Source organism: Neopsephotus bourkii, unplaced genomic scaffold, assembly GCF_033783945.1.
Source record: "Neopsephotus bourkii isolate Nb327-2 ecotype Australia unplaced genomic scaffold, CSIRO-AGI_Nbou_v1 NB_1511, whole genome shotgun sequence".
NCBI lineage: Eukaryota > Metazoa > Chordata > Aves > Psittaciformes > Psittacidae > Neopsephotus > Neopsephotus bourkii.
The window spans coordinates 3344993-3370475 of NW_026901987.1; the positions used below are offsets into that span (position 1 = coordinate 3344993).

Genomic DNA, 25483 nt, shown 5'->3' on the forward strand with positions numbered 1-25483 from the left:
ATAACATTTCCTCCAGGAATCAAAGTATGTGATATTTTTCTTACCCACAGAAACTTAATTTCACTACATGGAGTAGTGCAATAAAAATGTCACATCTCTTATAAATGCAAACAAATGTAACTGCCTTTTTAGAACATGAACACCATGGCTTAAGTAGGTGGTAGACAGTTCAAGAGGAAGAAAAGCAATGTAATGCTGGTGCAATTGCAATCAGTCACAAGAAGTTAAACAATAACTTTTTGTATTCAGAAAATATCAGAAAGAAAAATGGTAGAACAAAAAACAACCTTAGGGAAGGTTTCATTATACAGAAACAAGACCTTCCTAGTCTGTATTTAAGATTTTGTGCTGCAACCAGTTTTCCTTACTCACATGAACCAAAATTCAGAGGTCAAAAACCCTCTTGCAAAAGGAAAGAGAGTAGAATTTGCACTCATGGTAATGCCTTTACTCTGAAAATAAATAGAAGGCAGCAAAACTGCCCACCTCTCTCCAATTAAATTTTTAATAGCAGATACAGAATTAGAAACCCACAAACTTTCAGTGTCAAGCAAGACTCTTAATTTACTTACTTATTTGCTTTTTTGTTGCTTCCCTCCCCATTTGTTTTTACATTTTCAAAGTGAGTGAAGCTTCATTGCTCTTAACCACTCTGGCAAATGCAAAAAGTTCTACAGTTGAGGTATAATTATTTGCCTGTCATTATGATGTATGAGTTTCGATCCCGGCTAAATGGAACAGTTGAATCAGAAAGCCACAGCAGCCTTACCTGCACCAATCACACGCTCAATTTTAATACAAGAGGCATCTAGCTCCTTGGCGAATTGATGGACAGCTCTATTTGGGTCCTCGTAGGTTTCAGGGTCAATGTAGGTTTTGGTGCCTGGAAATTTAACTGTAATGATGTAAGAAAGCATGACTGTGATGAAGCAAAGGCACTTCTTGTGCAGTCAGCCCAGGAATTTCATTATGCAGAGTGCACCTTGGAAGACTGAACCCGTTTCCACACTGCTTGAGTTCAAGACACTCTGAGAAGCAACCTTAGTTTTAGGCATCATCTGCAAGCATGCCAACACAAACACAGTATCCCATCTTTGAAAATTACTAGCATTAGCATTTGCATCTCCACCTTGAAGTGAAAGAAGTAATAAAATGTTAAATAGTGCTCTAGTGTGCAATGAAATAAAATGCAATGGTTGAATGGGAATAAAAATAAAGCACGGGAAGGGATATAAGACCAGCAGAGGAGACAGATAAAACTTTCTTTTCTGTGTAAGGACAGCTTATCCTCTTTTCCCAGCACAAACAGCATTTATGTTATCTGTCTTCTATCAGGATTTGAAAGGCTCCTCCACCTACTTCAATTTGCAGACTGTGGCAATAGCTAACTTAAACTATTCACAGCACTTAGAATTTCTATCTTTAGGTATGTTTCTTGCAGATGAGAAACACTTGCAGTTGACTTGTAAAGGCATAGGAAGGGAAAGTGGGCTCTGTGGCACAATTATTCCCTCTCTCAAGCATCTAAGTGAATAATATGCGGCAACTTGGTTTTTGCTCCCTCTTTCTCCATTATAGGACTTGGTGCAACTCAGGCAGCATAGTGCTCAGGCAGCATATAGTTTTTCCTTTAGTTTGCTGCTAATTCAGGAAAATTATTTTTTGCTCTTCTGGTGGAGGAAGAAACTTCCAGTGAAAGTAGAGCAGCACTGGAAATCTATTAATGAAGCAATTTTTATGAAATAAATTCAGCTCACAAGGATTACAGTCTTGAGCTTTAATTAAATCAGTGAATTAATATGAAAATGCAAGGATGGTCCTCCGCTAATCGATGTACAGATATACAAGAATAGGATCAGAAGTCATAATAAATAATTTATGGTTGCTTTGTAATCTTGTAATTGAACACAAAATACTTTAGATTTCAAAATATATTAAAAAAAAGCTTAGTAATCATGTATTGTATTACTGACCAAAAAAACCCCGAACTTCATAAGAAAGAAAAAGCTAGAGAAATAGTATGAGTAATAGAATGGATTTACAGCCAGAGAAAATATTTCAAATGTTGCCCAGATGTTATTTGCCATATTATGTATTTAAATAGTTCTTCCAATTATATTGATAATGATACAAATTTTAGAAATTCTAAATATTTATTAATACCTGAAAAGACTAGAGAAAATGAGAAGAAAGCAATAGGATAACCTCCTCTAATAGTGCTATCAGGCAGGAAGATGGAGAAGGTGCCATCCTCTTGTGTTTGTGATAAAGGGCCTGGATTGGAGGTAACCTTGTGAATGTCTAGCGGGCCTCTGATGGCTCTTTATTCAAGCTGTCATAAAACATTCTGACAGGCCTAGGCTATCCTGGCACACCAACATGAAATAATGCTGGCCTGGATTTGAAGACATTGTTAGAAGAAAATGGTAGGAGGAAACCAAATATAAATCTGAACTGCTTGATTAAACTCCTCCATTGTACTTGTATCTTCAAGTGTAGCCCTTAAGGTCACACAGACTTGAGGGGGACTCAAATGAAATATATGATACTCTATTAAACACAGTGCTTTAAAACATACTTTTTAAAATGGTTACTTTAAAGCTTTTTTGCTAAGTAAGTGTTTGTTGTAAATTATGTTTTTTGAAAATCTGCTCTGGTACCTCAGCACAGAAAAATCTTTGTGATGATTTTATGGAGCAAAAGGACACCAAACTGGTATTCACAGCTCTGAGACCAAGCTGATGACCACAGCACTGGATCTTGTTCTGTACATGCTTAACCAATAAAATTAAAAACTACACCTTCAATTAACAGATGATGAAACACTAGCTTGGCAAAAAGTGACTTATATATGGTGCTATAATTCTAAAAAGACTGTGTACGCTAACTCTTCTGACTGATTTGCTGCACAACCAGATTTCTTGAAAGTAAAATGAGGGAAATGAACACTTATAAAGTCTCATCATTTATTAGATCAACTATTAGTCATTAAGTAGCAGCTTTCATATTAATTCACTTAGGCTTTCACTGAAAGAAAAAATGTCACCCATAATGGAGACAAGAAAAGGAATTATTTAGCTAGCACATTCCTCTTGCTAATACACTGACATACAAGAATGCGTATTTGATCTTCTCCTTCAAGGACATAACGAGGGATTTTAAAAGCGAAAGCACTAGCTCTTCTGAAAATGTGAAAAGTTTATAATGCATCTATGAGAGGCAAATTTCAAATCCATCACTTTCAGAATAGTAACATTTAAGTAACATCAGATTTTTGATGAATTCTTTAAAATCAGCTGCACTGCAAGTTGCATGATAAATAATTCTTATCCTACTGTTATCCACCTTTCTTGCACAGTTTATGAATTGATTGACTAAAGCTGCAATAATGTCACTACTGAGTTTAATACTCTGCATTTAAACAATTTAGGTAGCAGCACACCCAAACTCAGGGACCACAAACAAATTCCAGCTGATCTCTTTTTTTTCTCAGGGCAGAAAGGTAAACCAGAAACTTGATCTGATTTTGAGTGGAGCTTTGGCTAGAACTACTCATTTAAAGAGGCACATATTGAGAAGATGCTACGAATTTGTGACTAGTGGATACTTCATTCTCCATGTGACATTATATTCTGATAATAGCTCATTATTTTAACGTGTAAAATAAGACAAACCATTCTGACAGATTTAAGCTACAGCTGCAATTATTGGTAGACAACAAAGGCTACATATTGCATAGCATGATTAAATGGCAAATTCTACTGGTATGAGACTTGTACGGTGGAAGATGAAACCCAAGCATTTTTCTGCTTCAGAACTTCTATTCATTTTAATTCTGTGATTTTGCAATTTTTGATGCTCAAAATAATTTTGCAACTTAGTTCTACTATGCTTCCCATGTTAACGACTGATTCTAAAAGAGATTAAAACATTTTTAATTTCTCATGTCAAAATGATATTACAACTGAAATGAGAAAGGGCTACAATAAACCATTTTTTAAACAGTATTTTGATAAAAATGAAATTATTCTTGCATATGCCTTCCTTTCCCCTTATATTTTTAATTGTCATTACCTGAGAAAGATGTATTTTATTGAATTTTCCCAGGTTCTTGCATAAATTTGACAGTAGCTGTGATTTTAACAAGAGAGGCATTAGGTGCTATTCTTAGCTTGGCAAGCGATTCTAGAATAGAGAACAGTAAAGAAGTACTTTCTTTAGAAAGTAGCCTTTCTTTAGAAAGAAGCCTTTATTCTCATATTAAGTGTCCTATTTTTAATGACATTATGTTTTGTAAATACTGTTGCTACAGTATTCACAGTAGCAGAAGACAGCTTTTGAGCAGAACAGCTTCATTGTTAGGGTGATGCAATGACCCAGACTTTCCTAATATGAAGTTTGCCTGAGGTAAAAATCATATAGTCACTTAGCCAAATGTTTCTCAAATACTTCACCTCCGTGGGATCATTAGGACAGCATGAAACATGCATTCAAAGCAACCAAAAGGAGGGAACAAAAAAGGAGAATGAAAACAGCACTGTATCATACGCATGCATAGAATTAAAACCATCTGTATGAGCAATGTTGACTCTAATCTGCATTCTTTTTGTGTAGGTCACATTTGTACAGTGTTTAACCTCCAACTTTCTATTTACACAGCATTTTTGAACTTCTTATGGCTTTTGTCATTTATGGAGTGATGTTTTAGTATTGTCTATACCATTGCAGTTGGGAATTTTTGAAAGGCGGACAAAAGCAAAACACTTACAATGAAAGTAAAGTTCTTCATCCCCTTCTTGATCAGCTTTGCTATAGCCACAATGCCTGAAAAGCAAGACAAGGGCTTTACTGGTAAATAAAGATTTACTTCCTCGCATCTAAAGTCATGACATCAGCTCTTCAGGCTGGGATTTTCAGGCACTGAGCACCTAACTGCTGTAGGTCCTTTGAAAGTTTCAGCTATAATTCTCTTGACAGCAGAGTTTTAAATAAATCATGAAGAGTTGCAATCAAAAGGTTTTTGTATTAAATACCAGTTGGGACAGGTCCTAAAGAGAAAATTCTAGTTCTGGTGAAAAGCTTCTATGGATGAAAGAGAAGATTAAAGAACTTGAAAGGAGAATAGTGTTTTACATGAGGGTATTCTTAAATTTACTGCTGTGCCTCTTTTTCTTGAATGCAAAGTCATTTAAAGGCTGATCAGATAAAGTGTCAGACTTCTCCACGTGAGAAAACTGAACAGAAAGAGGGACTTTGAGGAGTACAGGTAAAGAACCTGCTAGGGGATCCTTTTCAGCACATTTACATAGGACAAAAAGAACATCTTGATTTAAGTGTGCCTTGCCAAAGTAAGAGGACAAATTGTATAATTGAAAATGGGATTTAAATTAAAATTGTCCTTACTAAAAATGACTTCCATTTCAGTTTTGCAAAGTACTATCCCAGGTTAGACTACATTCCAAGAGTTTTTGGGTCAGACAAGCTTATGCCAATGCAATACCTTCGCCCTATGATGAATCCAAACACCATGAAGACCAGAATGATGGTTCCTGCCACAGCAACCACAGCTATGATAATAACAGGATTCTGTTCACTGGAAACAGCCGTGGCTAAAAATGGAGCACAGAGCAGAGATTAGTTTAAAATTATTCCCTACAAAGGAACTGCAAAAAATTAAGTCAACCATTATGAATTGCAGACTGTTGCTTTACCTTTACCTGAAACTATTACATCAGTAGAGTTAGTCAAAAGAAGGGCTTCCATTGGAAATTCATCCAAATGCTGGATGAGTTAATGATTGTCTACAGGGAATAAGAAGGGCCTATAGGGATGTTGGGGACTGTAGTGACAGGACAAGGGGTAATGGGTTAAAACTTAAACAGGGGAAGTTTAGATTGGATATAAGGAAGAAATTCTTTCCTGTTAGGGTGGTGAGGCACTGGAATGGGTTGCCCAGGGAGGCTGTGAATGCTCCATCCTTGGCAGCGTTCAAGACCAGGTTGGACAAAGCCTTGAGTGACATGGTTTAGTGTGAGGTGTTCCTGCCCATGGCAGGGGTGTTGGAACTAGATGATCTTAAGGTCCTTTCCAACCCTAACTATTCTATTATTCTATGCTAGAATTGACTTGGCCAAAGTGACACAGTCATTATCAACAACTTCCACTCCCTCCTACTTCTGTGCTGCCTTCTGTTTTGCTGAGTGGCTGACTCCTTCCTAAAAGGGAAGACCTCAATATCCCTATAAGGGTGGACAGTATGAGACTAATCCCTAAAGAGCTCTGCTTCTAGCCTCCCCTCGATAACTGATTGATATGGCTTTGATGGTACCCAAGGAAATAGTGTCTTAACTATAAGAAGAATGCTTGAGATGAAACACTATCTATTAACACTGATATCCTAGTTAGCATATTTTTATTTCTTACTAGCAGTAAGTTGCAAATATTACTTATCATTTAGCCACAAAAAGGTGCCTGCACATATCCAAAATGGAATTCTCCATGCTTCAGAAAATTTACATGCTAAAATACCCACACATTATCACTCTTTTTATTCAGATATGCCAATGTTATTAATATATGCAAATGGATGCATGTCACATTAATGCAAACTGAGGATGTAAACACTTAGCCTGAGAAACCTCAAGGTTTGTTAAATACATTGCTTGCCTGACATCTAATGAGTGTGGTCATGTACTCAGTCACATTAAATGAGCTCAGCTCTACTGAACACTACGGAGCAACACTGGTTTGTACCAGCGAGGATCTAGGCCAAAAGACTGAAAGTAAAGGAAGAGACATCATGCAGTGATGACGAGCAAGAGACTGTGAAAGTCTGAGTCATTTCGAAGCAGCAGAGAAATAAAAGAGAGAGAGAAAAAAAAACCAAACAAACAAAAAAAGGAAACCCAACTGATAGCTGATTAACTAATTGGAGATGGCATGTTAACAATGGTTAACTGATAGTAGTGGTAACTGAACTGGAATGTCTACACGAGGATTTTATGAATTCCACAGGATCAGGTTCGTGTTGTGGACTTCAGAGGTTCCCATAGAAGCAAAAAAACCAGACTTTTATTTGCTCTGTCTTGGGAGAAGTAAGCCAACCAACATGATTTATTTTGTTACTGACACTGACCTGTACCAACTGCTTCCCGCAAAAAATAACAATTTCTTATACTATACAGATAAAGAATCATTTGCATTAGGGGGAATTTCCCTCCCCTTCAATTTTATCTCCTAAATAAATTGTAAGTTTTCTATGTTCTATCCTAATGCAGGTGAAGATCTCATTATTCATATTGGTCTTAAGCTGAAAAGAACAAATGCTTATCTTTGATTAACTGTAAATTTCTGAGATATCCAGGTCAGTAGGATGCCACTGCAGGCCTGCATATATCCCACTTGTGGAACTTTAAGGAAATCAGTGATCACTATCTCATGCAAAAGTGTAGGGACACAGGTAATACAACTCAGTTCCTGTAACATCACCAGGCCATCAAAGCAGACAATACCAAACAGTGCCAAATGTATGTAAAATACAGCCTTCCCTAAAGCTGTTCACTTCTTACTATGAACTTCAGTGCAAACCTCACTTAGAAGTCCAGAAGAGGCAGTAACCTGTGACAATGGCAAGGGTGCAAAGATACAACCACCTAACAGAGTTTGAAAAAATACCCAGCCCAGCCTGTCACTTAATCTAGCAGCCAACTTGAGTGCATAGAGGTTGACATATGTGAGTGGGTTGCTCTGCATAACTGCCTCTCAGACTCTGGACACTGGTGCATTCAGTAAGCAAGCCAAGGGGGGCTGGAACTAGATGACCTTAAGGTCCTTTCCAACCCTAACTATTCTATGATTCTATGATGTTAATTGGGGTCTGGAAACTGTTGGGGACATAGCACACTGGCCAACTAGTAAGGTAAGATTCAATGTATGATATATTTTCACATTTTTAAAACAAAACAAAAGATCTGATTATGGGCATGGTCTGGTATGAATTCAGCAACAGGAGTCTGGCATTTGCCTTCATTCATTCTGCTCTACTTCTCTTTTCTGTGTTATGAACTCAGTCTGTTAGTGTAAGGGTGAATCAGAACCCAGCTTCTGGAATGATCACTGTGGTTTGGCAGAAAAAAAAAAAAAAAAAAGGATGCTAGAGTGTTCTTAGAGGAATGATTTTGAGTTGCAGATTTTCCTTACAGGGGGTGCATGATATGGTTACCTGTAACTGGTGCTGCCACATTGGTGATGGCAGGGAACCACCAGCAGGACAGAGAAGTCTGCCCTTTTCTACTGCTTAAACCATACTCAGATTCAAGAGGGTGAGACAGGGACCTGGTACTTGGGCAATTAGCTACAGCTAATCTGATGTTATGATATTTGAATATCTAAATGAATGACCACATTCAAATCCAATGCTTAATTGAAAGGAGTTAATATCACCTTTTTTAGGAATGGGGAATGCATATCCAAACACCCTGGAGGATTTAAAAAAGGAGACCAGCCGTTAAAGCTGTGCTGCTCCTCCAGTGACTTCTTATGCAAGCAATCTGGAATGTATGAGTTGCAGAAAAGAACTGCTGATGAAGTCCATCATGGAAGTGTTGACAATAAATTGGGTTCATTTAGGCCAAATATTACTTCCTTATGTATTATGCTTTATGTCCTCTGTAAAAATTTATAGTAGTGTTAATTCTGACATTAGGAATAAATTTTGCCTCTGCATATTACTTCAATCTCGCTTGATTGAAAGTGATTCATGGCAAAAGAAAAAGGCAAATCTTCATGCCAGGTTGTGCTGAATCTTAGAGCTATAGCAAGTGGCAAAATCCCCTTTGATTAAAAAAGCACAGGATTATATTTAGATGCACTGGCTACAAATCACTTAATATAACTTTTGAGCACTTTAGTAAAACAAAAAATAAAATTACCACTTAAGTGATTTTCTGTGCATTTGTGTTTTCTTCCTGAGGGACCTTCATCTCTAATATCATCAGTGATTTAAAGAAAAAAGCCCCAGTGATTAAAGTACTTTGACCGTGGCAAACACAGCTCAAAGTACTTTAATCACTGTATGCACAGTATAAAATAGAAATAGCCTTATTTTATGAAGTATTTTTACTTTATAATTGTAAATTTTTTACATAAATAGATATGCAAAGCCTAACATCTAAGATATGTGCAAGTACAAGTATAAACTATGTATATTTTATATGTCAGATACTATTAGCATAATGGACATTTTGCGGCCCAAAAAATCCAACCATATGCTGGGCTGCATCAAAAGAATATGGCCAACAGGTCAAGGAGGATGACCTCTCCTCACCCTTTACTCTGCTCTTCTGACACCCCGCTATTCAGCTAGGGGCCCTCCAACACAGGAGGGATGTGGACCTGTAGGAATGAGTCCAGAGGAGGGCCACAGAAATGATCAGAGGGCTGGAGCACCTCTCCTACGAAGACAGGCTGAGCGTTGAGCTTATTCAGCCTGGAGAAGTGAGGGCTCAGGGGAGACCTTGGAGCAGCTTTCTATTACATAAAGGAGCCTACAAGAAAGCTGGAGAAACTACTTACTAGGGCATGTAAGAATAGGACAAAGGGGAACGGTAAATTTAGATTAGACATTAGTGAGAAATTCTTCACTGTGAGAGTGATGAGGCATTGGAACAAGTTGTCCAGAGAAACTGTGGATGCCCCATCCCTGGAAGTGTTCAAGGCCAGGTTGGACGGGGCTTTGAGCAACCTGGTCTAGTGGGAGGTGTCTCTGCCCATGGCAGGGGGGTTGGAACCAAATTTTTCTTTAAGGCTCATTCCAACCCAAACCATTCTATGTGTCTATGACATAGGTCCTTAAATATTTAAAAGTGGCCATGCAGTTTCTTTCACAATGTAAAAACAGGAGCACAGTACAAAAATCTACTTAATCAACAGCACCAGCCAAAAGGTGCCAACCAGTTGAAAAGCCAGGAGAAATTCTAGTCAACATGACTAGCTGACTGTGGTGGTCACTATATATATTCTTACATAAATACATATATGTGTGTGTATATATATGCATATATATATATACTCACACTACATATATATATTCTTTAAACAGGTCAATATATTTAAAAGTTGCAGTCAGAAATCCACTGGAATAATGAAAAGTCAACACCTTTAAAGGGTAGTGTAGCACTGGTTTACTGCTCACTTGTACAGTACTTTGCTTGAGGTGTATTTCCTAAAAATGATCCAGTAAAGACCTTCCTTTAAAATGTAAATGAAAACACAGGACATATTACATGGCGCGTCAAAACACAATGCTGGCCTATGACATGAGAAAAATCTGCTGTGCGTACTGGTTTATATGTCCCTGTGTGTCCCTGGTTTATATGAAGTTTTTCATCACAAGAGTCAGAAAAAAGGTGCATGGGAATGGTCAGTGATGCATTTATTCTAGGATTTCCTGATTTTCAATGTTGACCAAACTCTAGTCAAGACTGTTTACTTCTGAAATTATCTTTGCTAATCTTAGTGGCTACCAGTGTCCTTACATTCAGCATACAAAAAACACTCAGGTAATTAAGGAAATGCTAGGGAAACATTTTGGTCTACTAATTTTAAACCACTACGGACAATAAAATAGCTCACTAGTAGAAACATATGACAGATTATGATAGACTTTTAACTTGTTTTCCAGAAATCCATTCAAAACAAATTAATTCTGCCTGTACTTCGGGTTCCCATTTTGCAAAATGAGGATTTTGCTACTGACTCTTTCTAGAACAGAACCCTACAAATGGAAAGTATGGTATCAGACACAGAGCTAATAATACTAGTAATGACAGTTTATTGTTGCTATTATGATAATTGCTATTTCAATTACGTCTATTAGATATGTGGTATTATTAATTATTGATAGTTTTCATATTCTGTGTGCAACCCAGGTGAAAACAAGACCTAACTACTGTGTTTTAAGAATAATACTGACAAATTGTTCAGGAGACATCTTGCTGCACTTAATAAGATGCATTAGAATCACAGAATCATAGAATCAACTAGATTGGAAAAGACCATTAAGATCGCCAAGTCCAACTGTTAGTGTACACACACATCTTAGATATACTACACAGAGTTCAGAGTTGGAATCTTTGTAGACAGTGTATTCTCAGCTCCAAACCTGGCTGACCCACTGTCAGGCAGGTTAACCTGAAGCAAATGGTCCAAAACAGATTTAACCAAATTCAGGTTTTGCGACAGAACAGTGAAGCTGCCAGGGACACAGGCAGCACCTGTGAATGGCCCATTTGGGTCAGAAAACCCAAAACGTGGAAGATTTTCACCAAGCATGCATGCACATAACTACAGTGGTGAGGAAAAAAGGTATTGGTGTGATTTTTGGACAAATAAGGGCACAAAATTGAGTTCAAGATAGGATCAAGGATAGAGCAAACTCTCCCAAAATGTTATCCTTCTGCTGAACTGTCACAGCCAGATTCACTGTATTGGGAGAGATTGTACTTCAGCTTCATACTTTCCACTGTGAGGGTTTTTGAGAGGTTGTGTTTTCTTTAGACATATCACATGAGCCTTAAAGAGATCTAGTATCTTTGAGACCTGTTTCCTTGCTAAACCAAGCTGAAACTAGCCAATGAAGTCAAAAGACACTAAGGATGGACATACAGCTTAAAAAACACACACACAAACAAAACTATAAAGAATTTTTTCAGGAAACCAAACAGGGTAAAAATGACCTGGAGCAGACTGTGGGCTGAAATCCTCTTCCTTCCTCTCCCCAGTTACAAAAGAATCTAGTAGAGTTATTCAGCTCACCACTACTCATTTCTCTTGAGGGGTGGAAGAGGTGTGTATTTGAAAGAAAAAAAGTATTTTCCTTTGTGTTATAAGGCCATCAGAGGAGAAGAGCCTGATATATTAAAAATCTCCAGGTATTTATAGGACTGTAATTTGCCTCTGTGTGGTAGAAAATCTAACTGAACGCGTCCTTCAAAATACAGTTACAAAAATCCACCTTCATGTAGAACTTCATTCTTTCCAGTTTCAATAATATTGCCTATGGCTCTTTCCATTCTTGCTCCACTTACTACTTCTTCTGAAACCGTTAATTTCATGTAAAACTAATTGTTTACCTGTGGCTTCTTCTAGTGTGGCAACATCAAGTCTGGGACTGTAATTTCCATAACCAGCAGCAGTAAAAGCACGAATCTGGAAAACATACACTGTTCCTGGCTTTAGGTTATTAATAGAAGCTGAAGTGGACTTGGTTTTCATTGTTGAATAGGTCCTCTCCCTTTGATCCTGGAAACAATAGGACAAAAGATTAAATTACATTTACAGGTCAGATTTTGTCATGGTTGCACATCAACAACTGACAGCCAGCCAGGGTAGTTTATTTCAATTTGTTGAATGCTTTTTTTTTCCCCAACATAAAAAGTAAAGCATACCCTGTGGAGTATTATAAAACACTGTCAATGCAATGAGGAGCTCTAAGTATAACATAAAATTCAAATGGGATGCTCATGTTGTTACCCGTAAAACATCCAGACATAAAATGATTGCTTCTTTGGCACTGATAACATTTTGTGAGACTTTGATGAGAAAATAGCTCAGCCACAGCTTTCCAATGGGATCCGTGGGGTCTAAAGAGTGCAAGGACAGGGAAATTTGTTCTTTCATGGTCAGAACCCGTTCCCTTGCTATCTTCCAATACCTTTAAGATATATCATACTGCCAATGTACAACAGCCTGGATTTTGCACCAAATTCTGAAATCTTGAACTCAGTTTTCACTTAGGATTTTTTCCCTGGATTTTAGTCTTTTCTCAGGTTTTAATGCTATGGCATTGAGAAGAACCTAGGGAAGTAATCTCAGCATGATACCCCCCAAATCTGAAGCTGTAAGAATACAAACCCTATGAGTAATAACTCACTTTCAAATACTACAAAAGCTGTATCACAGATCATTACAGTATTCAGAAAGCTCTACTTATTCATCACATTTACTGATCCAGGTTATCTTTCAGCACAGATACGTGCAGCCCTGTTGATTTTCAGTGGCAGATGCAACCCTGATTTGAAGGGCAGAAGAGATGAATTAACCAACCAACTGAATGCACCACATGACCAGAGAAGCATGAGCCGCACGAGGCAGTGCTAATGAGATGAATACAGAGGGAAGGAATAAATCTGTAGCTCATTTCAGTAGTACTTTGCCAGCTAAAAGTGATGTAGAACTTTCCGCATTTGCAGTCAGTAAAGCAGCAAAGGCTTTTGCTGAAATACAGGGTTAAATACAACGTAAATGATTTCTTTTCTGAGATTAAGTAATGGCTTCTCTTGGTTCACGCCCTCTCTGTTATTTGAGCAAGCCTACCAAATTGGCTAACCACCGTTTTTTGTATATTTTCCGAGAGGGCTTAAATCATCTGTAAGCGAGGACCATGGTGGAATGTATGTTGGTATGTGAGAAAGAACAGGAATGCTTGAGAGATGAGAAACAAGTGTAAGGAAAGTGTAAACAGGTTCAGGACTGAAAGCCACAGTGGAATTTCTGAGTTTGCATTTTAATGCATAAATAAGGTTTATTTGAATTGCCGAAAGTTTTTCTTCAAAATAAATAAGTAACAAAGAAATAAAAATAACCCATGCTAGAAATCTCGTAAGACAGGCTTGGGAGATTTCAGGCAGTTTACATTCCAGCCCTAGCCAGAAATAAGAGGTGAAAAGAACACTTATCAGAGTATTTCAGAACCACAAAAATGTTTGATTTAATTTCACTCTGAAAGGAGCTGACAGTTCAGATTTTTTTTTTTTTTTTTTTAATTCATAGAATCATACAATCATAGCATGATTAGGGTTGGAAATGACCTTAAGATTTTCTAGTTCCACCCCGCCTACCAGGTCAGGGATGCCTCACACTAGACTATGTTGCCCAAGATTCTGTCCAATTAATAAAACAAAACTTACACTGCCTCTCTCATTCTGAGTAGTAGTTTATGAAGTACTTTTTAAACTGAACTGCATTATTTTGGAAGGAAGAGAAGTATATGTGTTAAAATTGTCTCACTGAATTAAAGGTATGTAGTCCAGTTTATCTGTGACTGTGCATAGGATGAGCTTCTTATTTTTTTATTAATTTCACTGTACTAAGTATAATACTGGTACGTTTCTTTCCATTGCAACGTAACTTTAACATCAGTTCTTCCCTTTGCAAGCACAGGAAACTAGTAGCAGAATTCTGTTTATTCAAAGTAACAGGTTAACGTGATTGTATAGGGAAAATAATACAAGCCCCATTAAAAAAAGCTATCATCATATGAAACGTCTAGTATCTCAATAATTTTTCACTACCTATTTAAACTATTTAAGATATTAGAAACAAGTTTGAGTATTAAAACACCCCCAAACAAACAAACAAAAAAAACAACCCAGAACAACCAATATTGTTTGGTTTATAGTTTGAGTTTTGTTTTGTTTGTTGGGTTTTGTTTTTTTCTTTTTCGTGCAAGGAACAATTTTGCCTTTGGCAAATATGTAACTTTTTTTATTTTTTAATGTGTGCACACACACACACATGCTTGAGGAACAAAAACTCTGCTAAAATTAGTACTTTTTTTTTTAATTGTTTACCTATCTGTACATATCTGGTAAATTTTGTTATAAGTGATTAAAGTGAACAACTTAAACTGGGATTTAGCATCCACAAATAAACATTTTATTCCCTTCCCAAATCATACAAAGATCTTTTGATAAGTATATTTGTGCAATTCAGTGCTGAAAATTGGATGTGACACTTGATATTAGATCCAATCTGGTCTGAATTTACCTAATTCTATGTTACCTAGTAAGCTGACACGCTCTTTTTGATATAGATATACTCTTACCTTGTTTGCAGAAATGCAATGTCTTCAGAAGTGATCACAAAGGAGCTCCTTTATTTCCTTTGCATTTTAATTATTTCTTTTTTCTCTCAGAATGTTTTAGAAAAATTAGGAATATGTTACATGTTGTAGGAAACTTACTAGAGAATCTGGAGGAGGCACTTTAGTCTGTGTCCCATGGCAAACATATAGCTGCAGAACCTGCCTTCACTCTGCTTTCATCCAGCTTAGAGTTGTCAGAATTTTTTTATTCTGGAGTACTTCAAAGTTATCATGAATGAAGCCCTAGACACCGTGAAATGAACGGCAAAACTCCAACTGACATCAGTAAGATCGCAATTTCACTCTACCCGAAACAAAGATCACTTCATCTACTGCTGAAAAGCAGCCCTCAATTCATTGTGTTGAGAGAACAAGTGAAAAACAAATTTCACAATGCTGGGACTTTTTAAAAGAACAAATAAGGAATAAGACATATTTATCACCTGAAACTGTAGGAAGTGCTTTGGAAGTTTTCAGACATCAAGTTGAAGCTGCCTAGCCCATAAGGAAATACCAAATTCAGTCAAGAGTTATATTTGACATATCCTCACAAGACTGGAATTATAGAGACATAGAAGGAAATGAAACTAGCTTTAAACACAATGTAGAAGAGACAGGAAAATTATAAACATCATAGTAAAATATCCATGTCCAACTTGATAGAAAAAAAAGTGGGGAAAAAAGGGCAGATTTTGAAAGGATATTTAATTTTTAGGCCACCAAAATACGAGATATACAGCAGTAGTAATAATTTCAGGGACTCACTAGTTATTAAAAATGAGCAAAATCACTATGACTTTAAAGAGACAGAATAGTTGACAGCTAATGGCTTTAACACTGCTCCACAACACAGCAAGCCAACATGAAGCAAACGGCACATTGTTGTATATTACAGATAATCTTAGCACTTACTTTCTCATAATACTTGATTTCATATTCAGTAATGACTCCATTGGGATGTTCTGGTTCCTGCCAGGAAAGCTCCACACTCCTCTGCAGCACTCTCTCTTTCATTACTCCACTAACTTGCGAGGGAGCTGTTTGGACAAGATGTGTCAATAAATAAGAAGCATATTTGTAGGATGCTTAAAATCAAATGTCATTACTGATACGCCCCATGCTGAGCCACTTTCATTAAGGTAAAAGAAAGCACCTTTTCATAGCTCACAATTCAAAGCTAATGAATATTCAAGCAGGACCCTATTACTGTTCATAAACTTGGAATGGAAATCAAATTAAAGTGCAAATAGCAAAAGTGGCATTGTTCAAGTTAGTGCAAAACTGAGATTGATGTGATAGGAGTAACAATTAAGCAGATTGATTCTGATTAAAATATCAAAGATTTTTAGATTGATATGTAGTAAATTGAGAGTCTAAATATTTATTGCACATGTTTTTGAAATGTACATAAAAAGAAAAATAGTATTTTAGAAACAAAATCACACTGTAGGCTGATTTCATATAATTGATTCCAATTCTGCTTAAAAAATTAGCTGTCACACTATCTGATTACAACGTGACTTGGTGGTGAAAACAACTATGTTGAGACTAAACCCCCTTTTACATTACTTCAAACCTTTAAGGGACATTCTCTCTTTAGAGGTGAAGCTCCTGCATTTGGTCTTGGCATTTTTTGAAAACGTGAGACTATTCAAGAAGTGGATCTTATAAAACAAAGGAAACACTGTCTTCCTCCACTTCATTCTACAGACATACATACATGCACACTTGCATGCGTGCACACATACATACGCAGTTTTGTAATAAACAACATCCACAAACAAGCACCTTCTGAAATTAAAAAACCCAAACAAACAACAACAATATACAAGCATTTTAGAGTCACCGACTCTCCTTCAAAAATGCTTAAGAGGTAACGTAATAAAATGTTAGCTACCGGAAAAGTAATTTGCTTTATCACCTTATCTCTTCTTTAATAAAAAAATGATAAAAAGGCAGATTTTCTTCTGATGTGTAGTTCCAAAGGAGGCCAAACACTTCTCCTTAAACATACATACTGCCTATACGGATGTAGAACAGAAGACCCGTAAAACCAAAGATCTTTAAAAAACAACTATGGCATGGGAACCATGCAGAACTTGATCTTGTTCTTCAGTTAAATTGGAATGATTTCAGGGTGTAACACTGTTCATGCAAAAGATAAATAATGAGACGATGTGATCCTCACCTCCCCATCATTAAAATTAAAATAATATTTACAGGAACACAAATTTGTTCATATTTGGAAAGCAGATTCAGACATTGGAAATGAAATTAAAATTAGAGAGGATGTTTTTATGTATTTTTTAAATAAAGAATCTAGTACTACACTTTATTCTATAAAAGTATATATTATATCTAGTACTATACATGATTCTATGTTTGAATGTTTGAACAAAAAATTCTGAAAATTTTAAACATTTTTCTAGGTTTAAAATAGAACAACCTTATATCAGAACTGTATATAAAGTTTTCACTATGTAAAATAATGTACAGTCTTCAGGTAAAACACTATACTTATCCCATGAAACAAGCAGATCAACTTCACTTCCTCTAATTTAAAGAAGCTAGAAATAAAACATCTAGAATGCGCACTCTTGTAGCTTTAAGAATAAAAGCATGAAGTAAAAATATCTATCACACTAAGTATCTAAATATCTATCCTCTAAAATCCTTAACATGTTAATTTCTTATTTAAATTGTGAGATTTCTAGCCTTTTTCATTACATATATATTCATGCAGGTTTTTAAATTAAACATATTTGCACTTCATTAGAAGCTCCAAGAGTTCGTGAAAATTAAGGATTGAAGCCCTGCATGGCATTTTTTCCTTATGGACTATTATGTTGCATATAATCAATACAATCAAAGTTGAAGACCCCTTAATGTAGTCTGCCTGATAAAATCATAAAACTGTATGATGCAAACACCACAGGCTGATACACCATTCCAAACCCAGGATTGCTTTCTTTTGCTCTGCTTGCATTCTCTTTCTATAAGCTTAGAGTATTTTCAGTCGCTAATTAGTTGAAGATACTCTTTTTCATAGCTAAGAGTCTGGAATGCAGCAAACTAATTTACCTTGTCTAGTTTTCTTTCCTGTGATTAACTAGTTGTCTTCTTTGTCTAAGTGAGTACCACAGCATCCTGGCTGAATTTCAGAAAGTTCATTATGTTTCATGCATAATGCTTTTTCATCCAGAAAAATGTTTTCAAATTGCTAATTTTACATTTCTAGATGCCAAAAAAAGTTAATGTTCATACTTATTATGAAACAATTTCATATTCCCTAGGTCACTGGAGTTTGTCCTCGACATTTGCTGCCTTTTCTTTTAGCTTATCAAACGCTTTCATTTCATTGGTCACAGAATTCATTTTTTTAAAGCAGTGAAGCAAAATGAACTCACTTCCTCTAGTATTAACTAACTCTATGCATGTGGGGAAGGAACAGCAATGAGGAGAAAGAGGAACAGAAAAGTGGGAAAATGTTAATCAGAGAAATAAAATATACTATGCTAGATTCCTACTTAACATCTGTACAAAGTACAACACAAACGATCAAATTCCATTCTTAACAAATTCAGAACAAAGTCTCAATGACTTGTCAAAATAATGCAGCAATTTATGAAAGACAACTCTTAAATAAGTGCACTCTTAAATATATTTCCCATCCAGTTCATATTCTTTTAACTCAAGAATAGTCAGATTTAAAGCTAGTTTTGGCTTTGGGTTTTTCTGGTTGTGTTTTGGCTTCCCCCTCCTCTCCACTAAAACTAAAAACATGATACTTTTCACTGGGAGAAGAACCACATGAGGAAGAAGAGAAAGTACGACCTGCAGACTGTGTATCTTGATAGCTCTGAAGACAATCATGTTTTATTCCCATACCACATGATACTCCTAAAATCCATTAGTTATCTAAGCTTATTTATGTCTCCACATTTGTTAGAAGGGAATCATCAAATCAATTCAAGCCAGAGTATCTTCTTCTGCCAAGGTACACTAGCTTGTTGTTACTGCAAGGAAATCTCTGTAAACCAGAGCAACCACATAAGCCAATTTATTGATGTAAGAGGCTAGACACATATGCTATCTTTATTCTGCCTTTTGGGTTGCATTTCTTGATCTGTGCTTAATTAGAGTGTACAGGTCAGAAGCATTTTATTCTTTATTCTAGTATAATAATTTCCCCTGTATTCTCTCTGTTGCTCTCTTACAGACTGTTTTGCATTCATATTTTATTTGTTCTGGTTTCCTGACATCTCCTTTTAAACCATTAGCCCACTTCTCATTGGCTATCCATGTTAATTAATTAAGAACCTATTTTTAGTTTTGAAGCAACTGTGCTTGAGCAAGCCTGAAACTAAGTTAAAACATACAATTCTCTCCTAAATACAAGATAAAATATGGTATTAAATCACCAAACGCCCCCAAAACTCTGTAAAAAAGAATTAAAAATACCTTTTTTGTTCCCCTTGATAGCTGGATCGTCATTATCATAAGCAACTATTTCAGGTACTTTTAATTTTAGTAATCTAGTTCTTGCCACTCCATCTATACCAAAGCTGTTCAGACACTTCTTAGAGCATTTCTAGACAACTAAGTACCCAGTCCTGAATGATTTGAGCATGCATAATCCCTACTGTGTCACTTTAGGTTACAAAGAAGCATCACTTCTCAGAATCATTATTTCCATAATATATTACACTGGGGAACATGGGCTGTTCAGCACACTATTTGCTATAAACTTTCTTTCTGATATACCTCATCTCATTCCTTTTCTCCTTCCTGCTGACACAACACACACAGCCTCTCTGGGATAACAGGCAGGTGTACCTACAAATGCTGCATAAGAAAGTACTTTGAGAATGATAGGCCTTCAGCACACTCATTCACCTTTTTTAAAATGCTTCAAATATACCATTCAGCAAAAGGAAAAATTGATTTTCACCAGGTTTCAACATCACAGACACAGAGAAATATAACTCTGCTGGGCTTTACTGATAAAGCCTTCAAGTTATATAGATTTCAAGCTGGTCATCATTTTCAGATCAAGTCATAGAATAAGTTACAACTGAGGTGTCAAAAAAGAGTAGGATATTCCTGGGAAATATTCTGTTCCTGAGAGAATATTGCATCTGGTAGACGGATGTGTTACATCCATACTGCTAAGACAAGCATATGGTATATTATTAATATGTGCAAAAACTTAGGTATAAAGAACTGTGGTGATTATTTTGGAAGGCACTGCTTTTTGTCCAGAGTCCTCTTAAAATGTTATAATATAATATTGCTCATGACTTTAATCTCTGTGCTTAGCTATTTCTTGGTTCTCATGCATAGTATTTCCCTTGATCCACAGTGTACTTGCCAAGAGACAAAGTCAGATGCAATATTAAATCTTTTGTACTTTGTATTAAAAAAATTCCAAAAGTACAAAATAATAAAACAATAAAAACTGAAAAATAAAAACAAGTGAACTGGACTATCACATATAAGAGGAACTAGGCATAATGCCCCAATTGCTAGCTCAAAATCAGCTGTAACACCTTTTTAATGAAGAAAGATACCTCACCAAAAGAATGATACCTAGCCATTTTTAGAAGATTTCTTGAAATCCTGCAGCCTAGCGTCTCTAGAAGCAACATACCTGGTGTTTAGGAGCTCACGGGTATAAAACAAATTATTAGAAATCCTCAGAAATAAGGGTTTCAGTCCTGCAGGCCCATGTCATGGCCAAAGTTTCACAAATGAGCATGAGTAAATGCTCTCAGTGCAGGACCAGACTCTATGCCAATAAATACTGCTAAACCTATACTTGCAACTCCACGATTTGCTATACAAACACTAATGAATGAATGGGCTATCAGCCTTCCTTATCGTCTTTTTTTATATTTATTTATCTTAAAAGAGCACTAATGTGCTTAAGTCAGCCTGAGCTTCATCTCTCACTTTCACAGCATGGGATCCTTACAGCACTGGTTTTCAAAGGACAAAAAGATCTTAGCTGTTGGCCTCTTTCCTTTTCACACTGTGATGATATGCAGCAATTACTCAAACCAGCAGCTTTTCATACAGCAAGAAAGAGATCAATTTTTACACCCCTGTAAAACTGTATCTTAGGGCCCAATGTAAGTTTTATGTTACATGAAGCATTGATGCCGTTTTTCTCCAACGGTGTTCTACAGCAGTTGGGTGTGTTGTGAGTATTCAGCCTGAAGGGGACATCACTAACAGACACAAACCATCGTAAAACAGGGATATCAGCATCACAATGGTTGGGATGCTACTATATTATTTCTTTTTAAAATGTCTTTGCTGTCTCCTTTCTTGGCAGAAATCTTTAGGTAACAGTTGCTTTGACTCGACATCTATTTTAAGTGAGACTGGAATCTGGCGTCTTACCAACAACAAATGCAAAATGAACCTATGTATATACACATGAAAATAGTAGCAGAAAATTATACTGTTGGTAGCTTTTAAATGGTTGTTGAAGAGGAGAATACAAAACTCCCTATACTCTATTAATGGTCCTACACCAAGATTACCCAAATGGCACTCTCCTGTACTGCCTTGAGTACTAATTTGCTCCCAAGAGAAAGTGTGTAAATGAAGTTATAACCCGGCCTCCCACCATGCTCTGAAGAGAAACATAACAATCAGAACTGCTGAAATTGCTAAATAAATTGGTAGGCAAACAGATTATAAACCTTGAAGACACTGTCAGAGGTCTGGGGTCAGCATGTGGCACCATACTTATTTTTATGCTGGTCTGAAACAGTATGCCTCAGGATACATACCCTCGCTTGCTTCTAAGGACCTGTCTGATGTACACGGATGTCACTTGAAAGAAAACTTTGACAAGGGTTTAAAGGTACTGGGCAAATTTTAGAACTTTACTGTGTAGGTATTCCCCTTATTTGTTATTCCTATAAATATAAAAAGGTTTTGTGGGGAAAAAAAAGTTATATATAAAAATAATTTATCTGATAAATTATTATATTATTGTATTAAAATTATTAAAAATTTCAGAGCCCCATAACATAAAAGTGCTACTCAAGACTTGGTAGAGATCTGCCACAACTTGTCCTTTGAATGCTTGGAGGAAAAATGCCTGAATTTCTCTTCATATTTACAATATCTCTTCAAATTTACAATTTCTCTTCATATGTACAATGATCTTCATGCTATTTGACATGACATGTCATGCAAAAAGATAACAGCAAACAATATGATGGTTTTTAAACTGAGCATTATTACACATATAGATGGACATTCATAAAATTTTATTTTTTGTTACAGTGTATTTCTCTCCCTTAAGTCTCCACATGACAAAGCAGCCCATGATAACAGGTTACTGAATACCACTGTATTATGTCATTAGTACCCATTGCTTTGGATCGATGACAGAGAAATGCCCCACTGTGTTTACAAGATGCAGCATTCAAAAAGAGACCTAAATAAATCAGATATTTTACACTAACAATATCCTACAGAGAAGTAATTTTAACTTCCTCTCTGACACAGTTTACTTTCTGGCTCATAAATATAACAGGGTGTGCTTACAGCGCTTTGTAAGCCATGAGCAGAGGCACACACAACTCTTTGGGCCACTTGGGAATGTCCTGAGTGCATGTTAATAGGCAATGTAGTCAAGAAATACTTAACTGGATTACTCACTTATATTTTTTTTGGTTTTGTGGCTGATAAACTCTCAAATTACTTGCTCACCTACAGAGAGTAACAGAAATAGTTCATAAAACCATAAAATGGCTTGGTTGGAAGGGACCTTAAAGATCTAGTTCCAACCCTCCTGCCATGGACAGGGACAGTCAACTAGACCAGGCTGATCAATCTGGCCTTGAACCCTTTTGGGGATGGGGCAGATACAACTTCCCTGGGCAACGTGTTCCAGTGTCTCACTGCCCTCATTGTGAAAAATTTCTTCCTTATGTCTAGTCTAAATCTATCCTCTTTCAATTTAAAGCCATTACCTCTTGTCCTATCCCTACATGCCTTTATAAAAAGTCCCTGTCCAGATTTCCTGTAGGCTCCCTTTAGGTACTGGAAGCTACTCTGAGGTTTCCCCAGAGCCTTCTCTTCTCTAGACTGAAGAAGCCCACTCTCTCAGCCTGTCTTCACAGGAGAAGTGCTTCAGCCCTCTGGACGAGTTTCATGCAGAGGAGGAGAGTCACCTTCCTCAACCTGCTGGCTATGCTCCTTTCAGTGAAGCCCAGCATACTGTTGGCTTTCTGGGCACACATTTCCAGGTCATGCTGAACTTCTTGTCAATCAACACCCCCAAGTCCTTCTTCGCAGGGCTGTTTGCAATCCATTCTCCACACAGATTTTGTACTGTGCTTGGGATTACCCTGACCCAGGTGTAGGACCTTGCACTTCGCCTTGTTGGACTTCACGAGGTAGGCATTGGCCCACCTCTTAAGTGTGTCAATGCCCCTCTGGATGGCATTCCTTCTCTCCAGTATACCAGCCAGACCACAATTTAGTGTTGTCAGCAAACTTGATGAGGGTACACTCAATCCCAATCTCCATGTCGTTGACAAAGATGTTGAACAAGATCAATCCCCACACCGACCCCTGAGGGACACCACTCGTTCCTGGTCTCCAGCTGGGCATTGAGCCATTGATCACAACTCTTTGAGTTGCCATCCAAGCCAATTCCTTATCTACTGAGTAGTCCATTCATCAAATCCATGTCTTTCCAGCTTAGAGACAAGGACAGTGTGCAGGACAAGACTTGGGCTTTACACAAGTCCACGTGCATGACATTAGATGACATTAGCCAAATATTTTTGCAAATCAATAAATAAATATAACTCAAAAAATTTAGAAAAAGAAAAAATGTTCTGATCTCCCTAATATTATTAGAAAAGTTCTAAGGAAGCTTATGGTCAAGCAGCATTCTTACCAAATATGTAGTGATGTAATAATTGTCCATATCTTTTATATGTCTGACACATTTAAAATAGTTAAAGGTTTGATGATTCCTTCATCAAGCTTAAAACTCACCAGCTAGATCAGTTTTATATGCTGACTAGTCTGGCAAAGTTCTGGGGAGGGAAACCAGTAAGAAGAAAGAGAAAAATTTAGCAGAAAGAAATAAAACAGTTCAGAAATATCAGGGCTGTCAGTTTGTCTATCATGTTTGTTTGAGGTTTTTTTCTGGTCAGAGTCTACATCTACACCCATTCTATGAACTCCCCTGTTTCTCCTCCCTGACATTTGGTACAAATATTACTGTCATGTCTGTATCCCATTTCTTCCAAAACTGGCAACTTGGGCATCAATCAGTGCTGAACGGATGCTGAGTTGCATAACAAGTGACAACATTGACTCCCAAGGCATCTACATCTCTTGCTTTGTGAATAAGTTTTGACATGTCAGGCACAAATCTGATTCTTACAAATGTGTTAGAGTAACAAACCAGCCTTACAAATAACAGAGAGGGGCTTTTGTTCTCCTGAAGCATTTGTTTTCCTTTGCTGAAGAAATATTTCTATGTTAATTAGATATTTCTTTTGTCCTGCCTTCTTTTGTGATTCATCTTTCATAACTTTTTTTTTCTTTTTTTTATTTTTTTTAGCAGAAACATCTGCCACCAGCCTTGCAGTAAATCCTTGGCACACAGGTATTATTCCTCATTAAAGAAAACAAAACAGCACAGAACTCCCGAAAGATGAGGGTACTCTTTTCCCTGGTGGGCTACTCAGACGCATTATGTTCTCCTTCTGTTTCCAGTCATCTCTGCTGGCAAGTGTCAATTACAGAGACAGGTTTTAGGGAACAGAAGGGTAAAGCACAATTTACAAATACTTTCCTCTGGAAGCAGACAGGTGTAATGACTGAGACTGTTTGCTGTAATTGAATTTCATGCTGTCATCTATTCAGTCACAAATAGATGTTAAAAAAAAACAAAACCAAACAACACAACAAAACACACACATACAAAAACCAAAATAAAACCCCCAAAATATCACAAACAAACAAAACCTCCAAACCACCAAATCATAACACCTTCACATTGCTTCTATATAGCTAATTTTGCCACCCTAGTTTGACTTCGATAAAAGCAAAAGATTGCCTTCGCTGGAGGGTATGAGGTGATTATAACTGTGGCTTTGGAGGCCTATGGACTAGTACAATTATTAGTATAGGATGTCCAAGAGACAACTGAATGAATTCCAGCCCCATAACAAAGAGTTTTGTTTCAGACACAGCCAACCAAAATCTGGAAACAAAGTGCCATGCCAAAAGAAAAAAATAATTGATCAAATATTAACATAAAAACATATAAATATTCTATAAAGATGTCAGCACAAAACAATAATCATCACTGTGCCAGAGGTTTGATCACACTGGCACTTTCAGAGACATAATTGTTCAGTGGGGAAAAAAATATTATTATACTAACATTCCTAAAATGTGTACAACCTCTGTTCCAGCCTTGCAAATTCCTGTAAAATGCACTATAATAGCACTACTAACAATGGGCATATTTCTGAAAGCAGGGTGGCATTTGCAGGGAACACAGCAAGAATT

The 25483-nt window shown here is 36.7% G+C and overlaps 1 protein-coding gene across 5 annotated transcripts in view; it reads right to left on the reverse strand.

Moving 5' to 3' along the window:
• The window catches only part of EPHA7 (EPH receptor A7), a 163353-nt gene that overhangs the window by 26308 nt on the left and 111562 nt on the right, over positions 1 to 25483 (reverse strand). For 3 of the 5 annotated variants that reach the window (XM_061369831.1, XM_061369827.1, XM_061369829.1), the window contains exons 6-10: positions 15836 to 15960; positions 12132 to 12300; positions 5501 to 5609; positions 4769 to 4824; positions 770 to 895 (exon numbers count right to left, since the gene is read on the reverse strand). In XM_061369831.1, coding sequence (XP_061225815.1) covers positions 770 to 895; positions 4769 to 4824; positions 5501 to 5609; positions 12132 to 12300; positions 15836 to 15960 — 585 coding nt within the window. The remainder of the gene's footprint in view (positions 1 to 769; positions 896 to 4768; positions 4825 to 5500; positions 5610 to 12131; positions 12301 to 15835; positions 15961 to 25483) is intronic. The other 2 variants (XM_061369828.1, XM_061369830.1) reach the window with 1 other exon arrangement.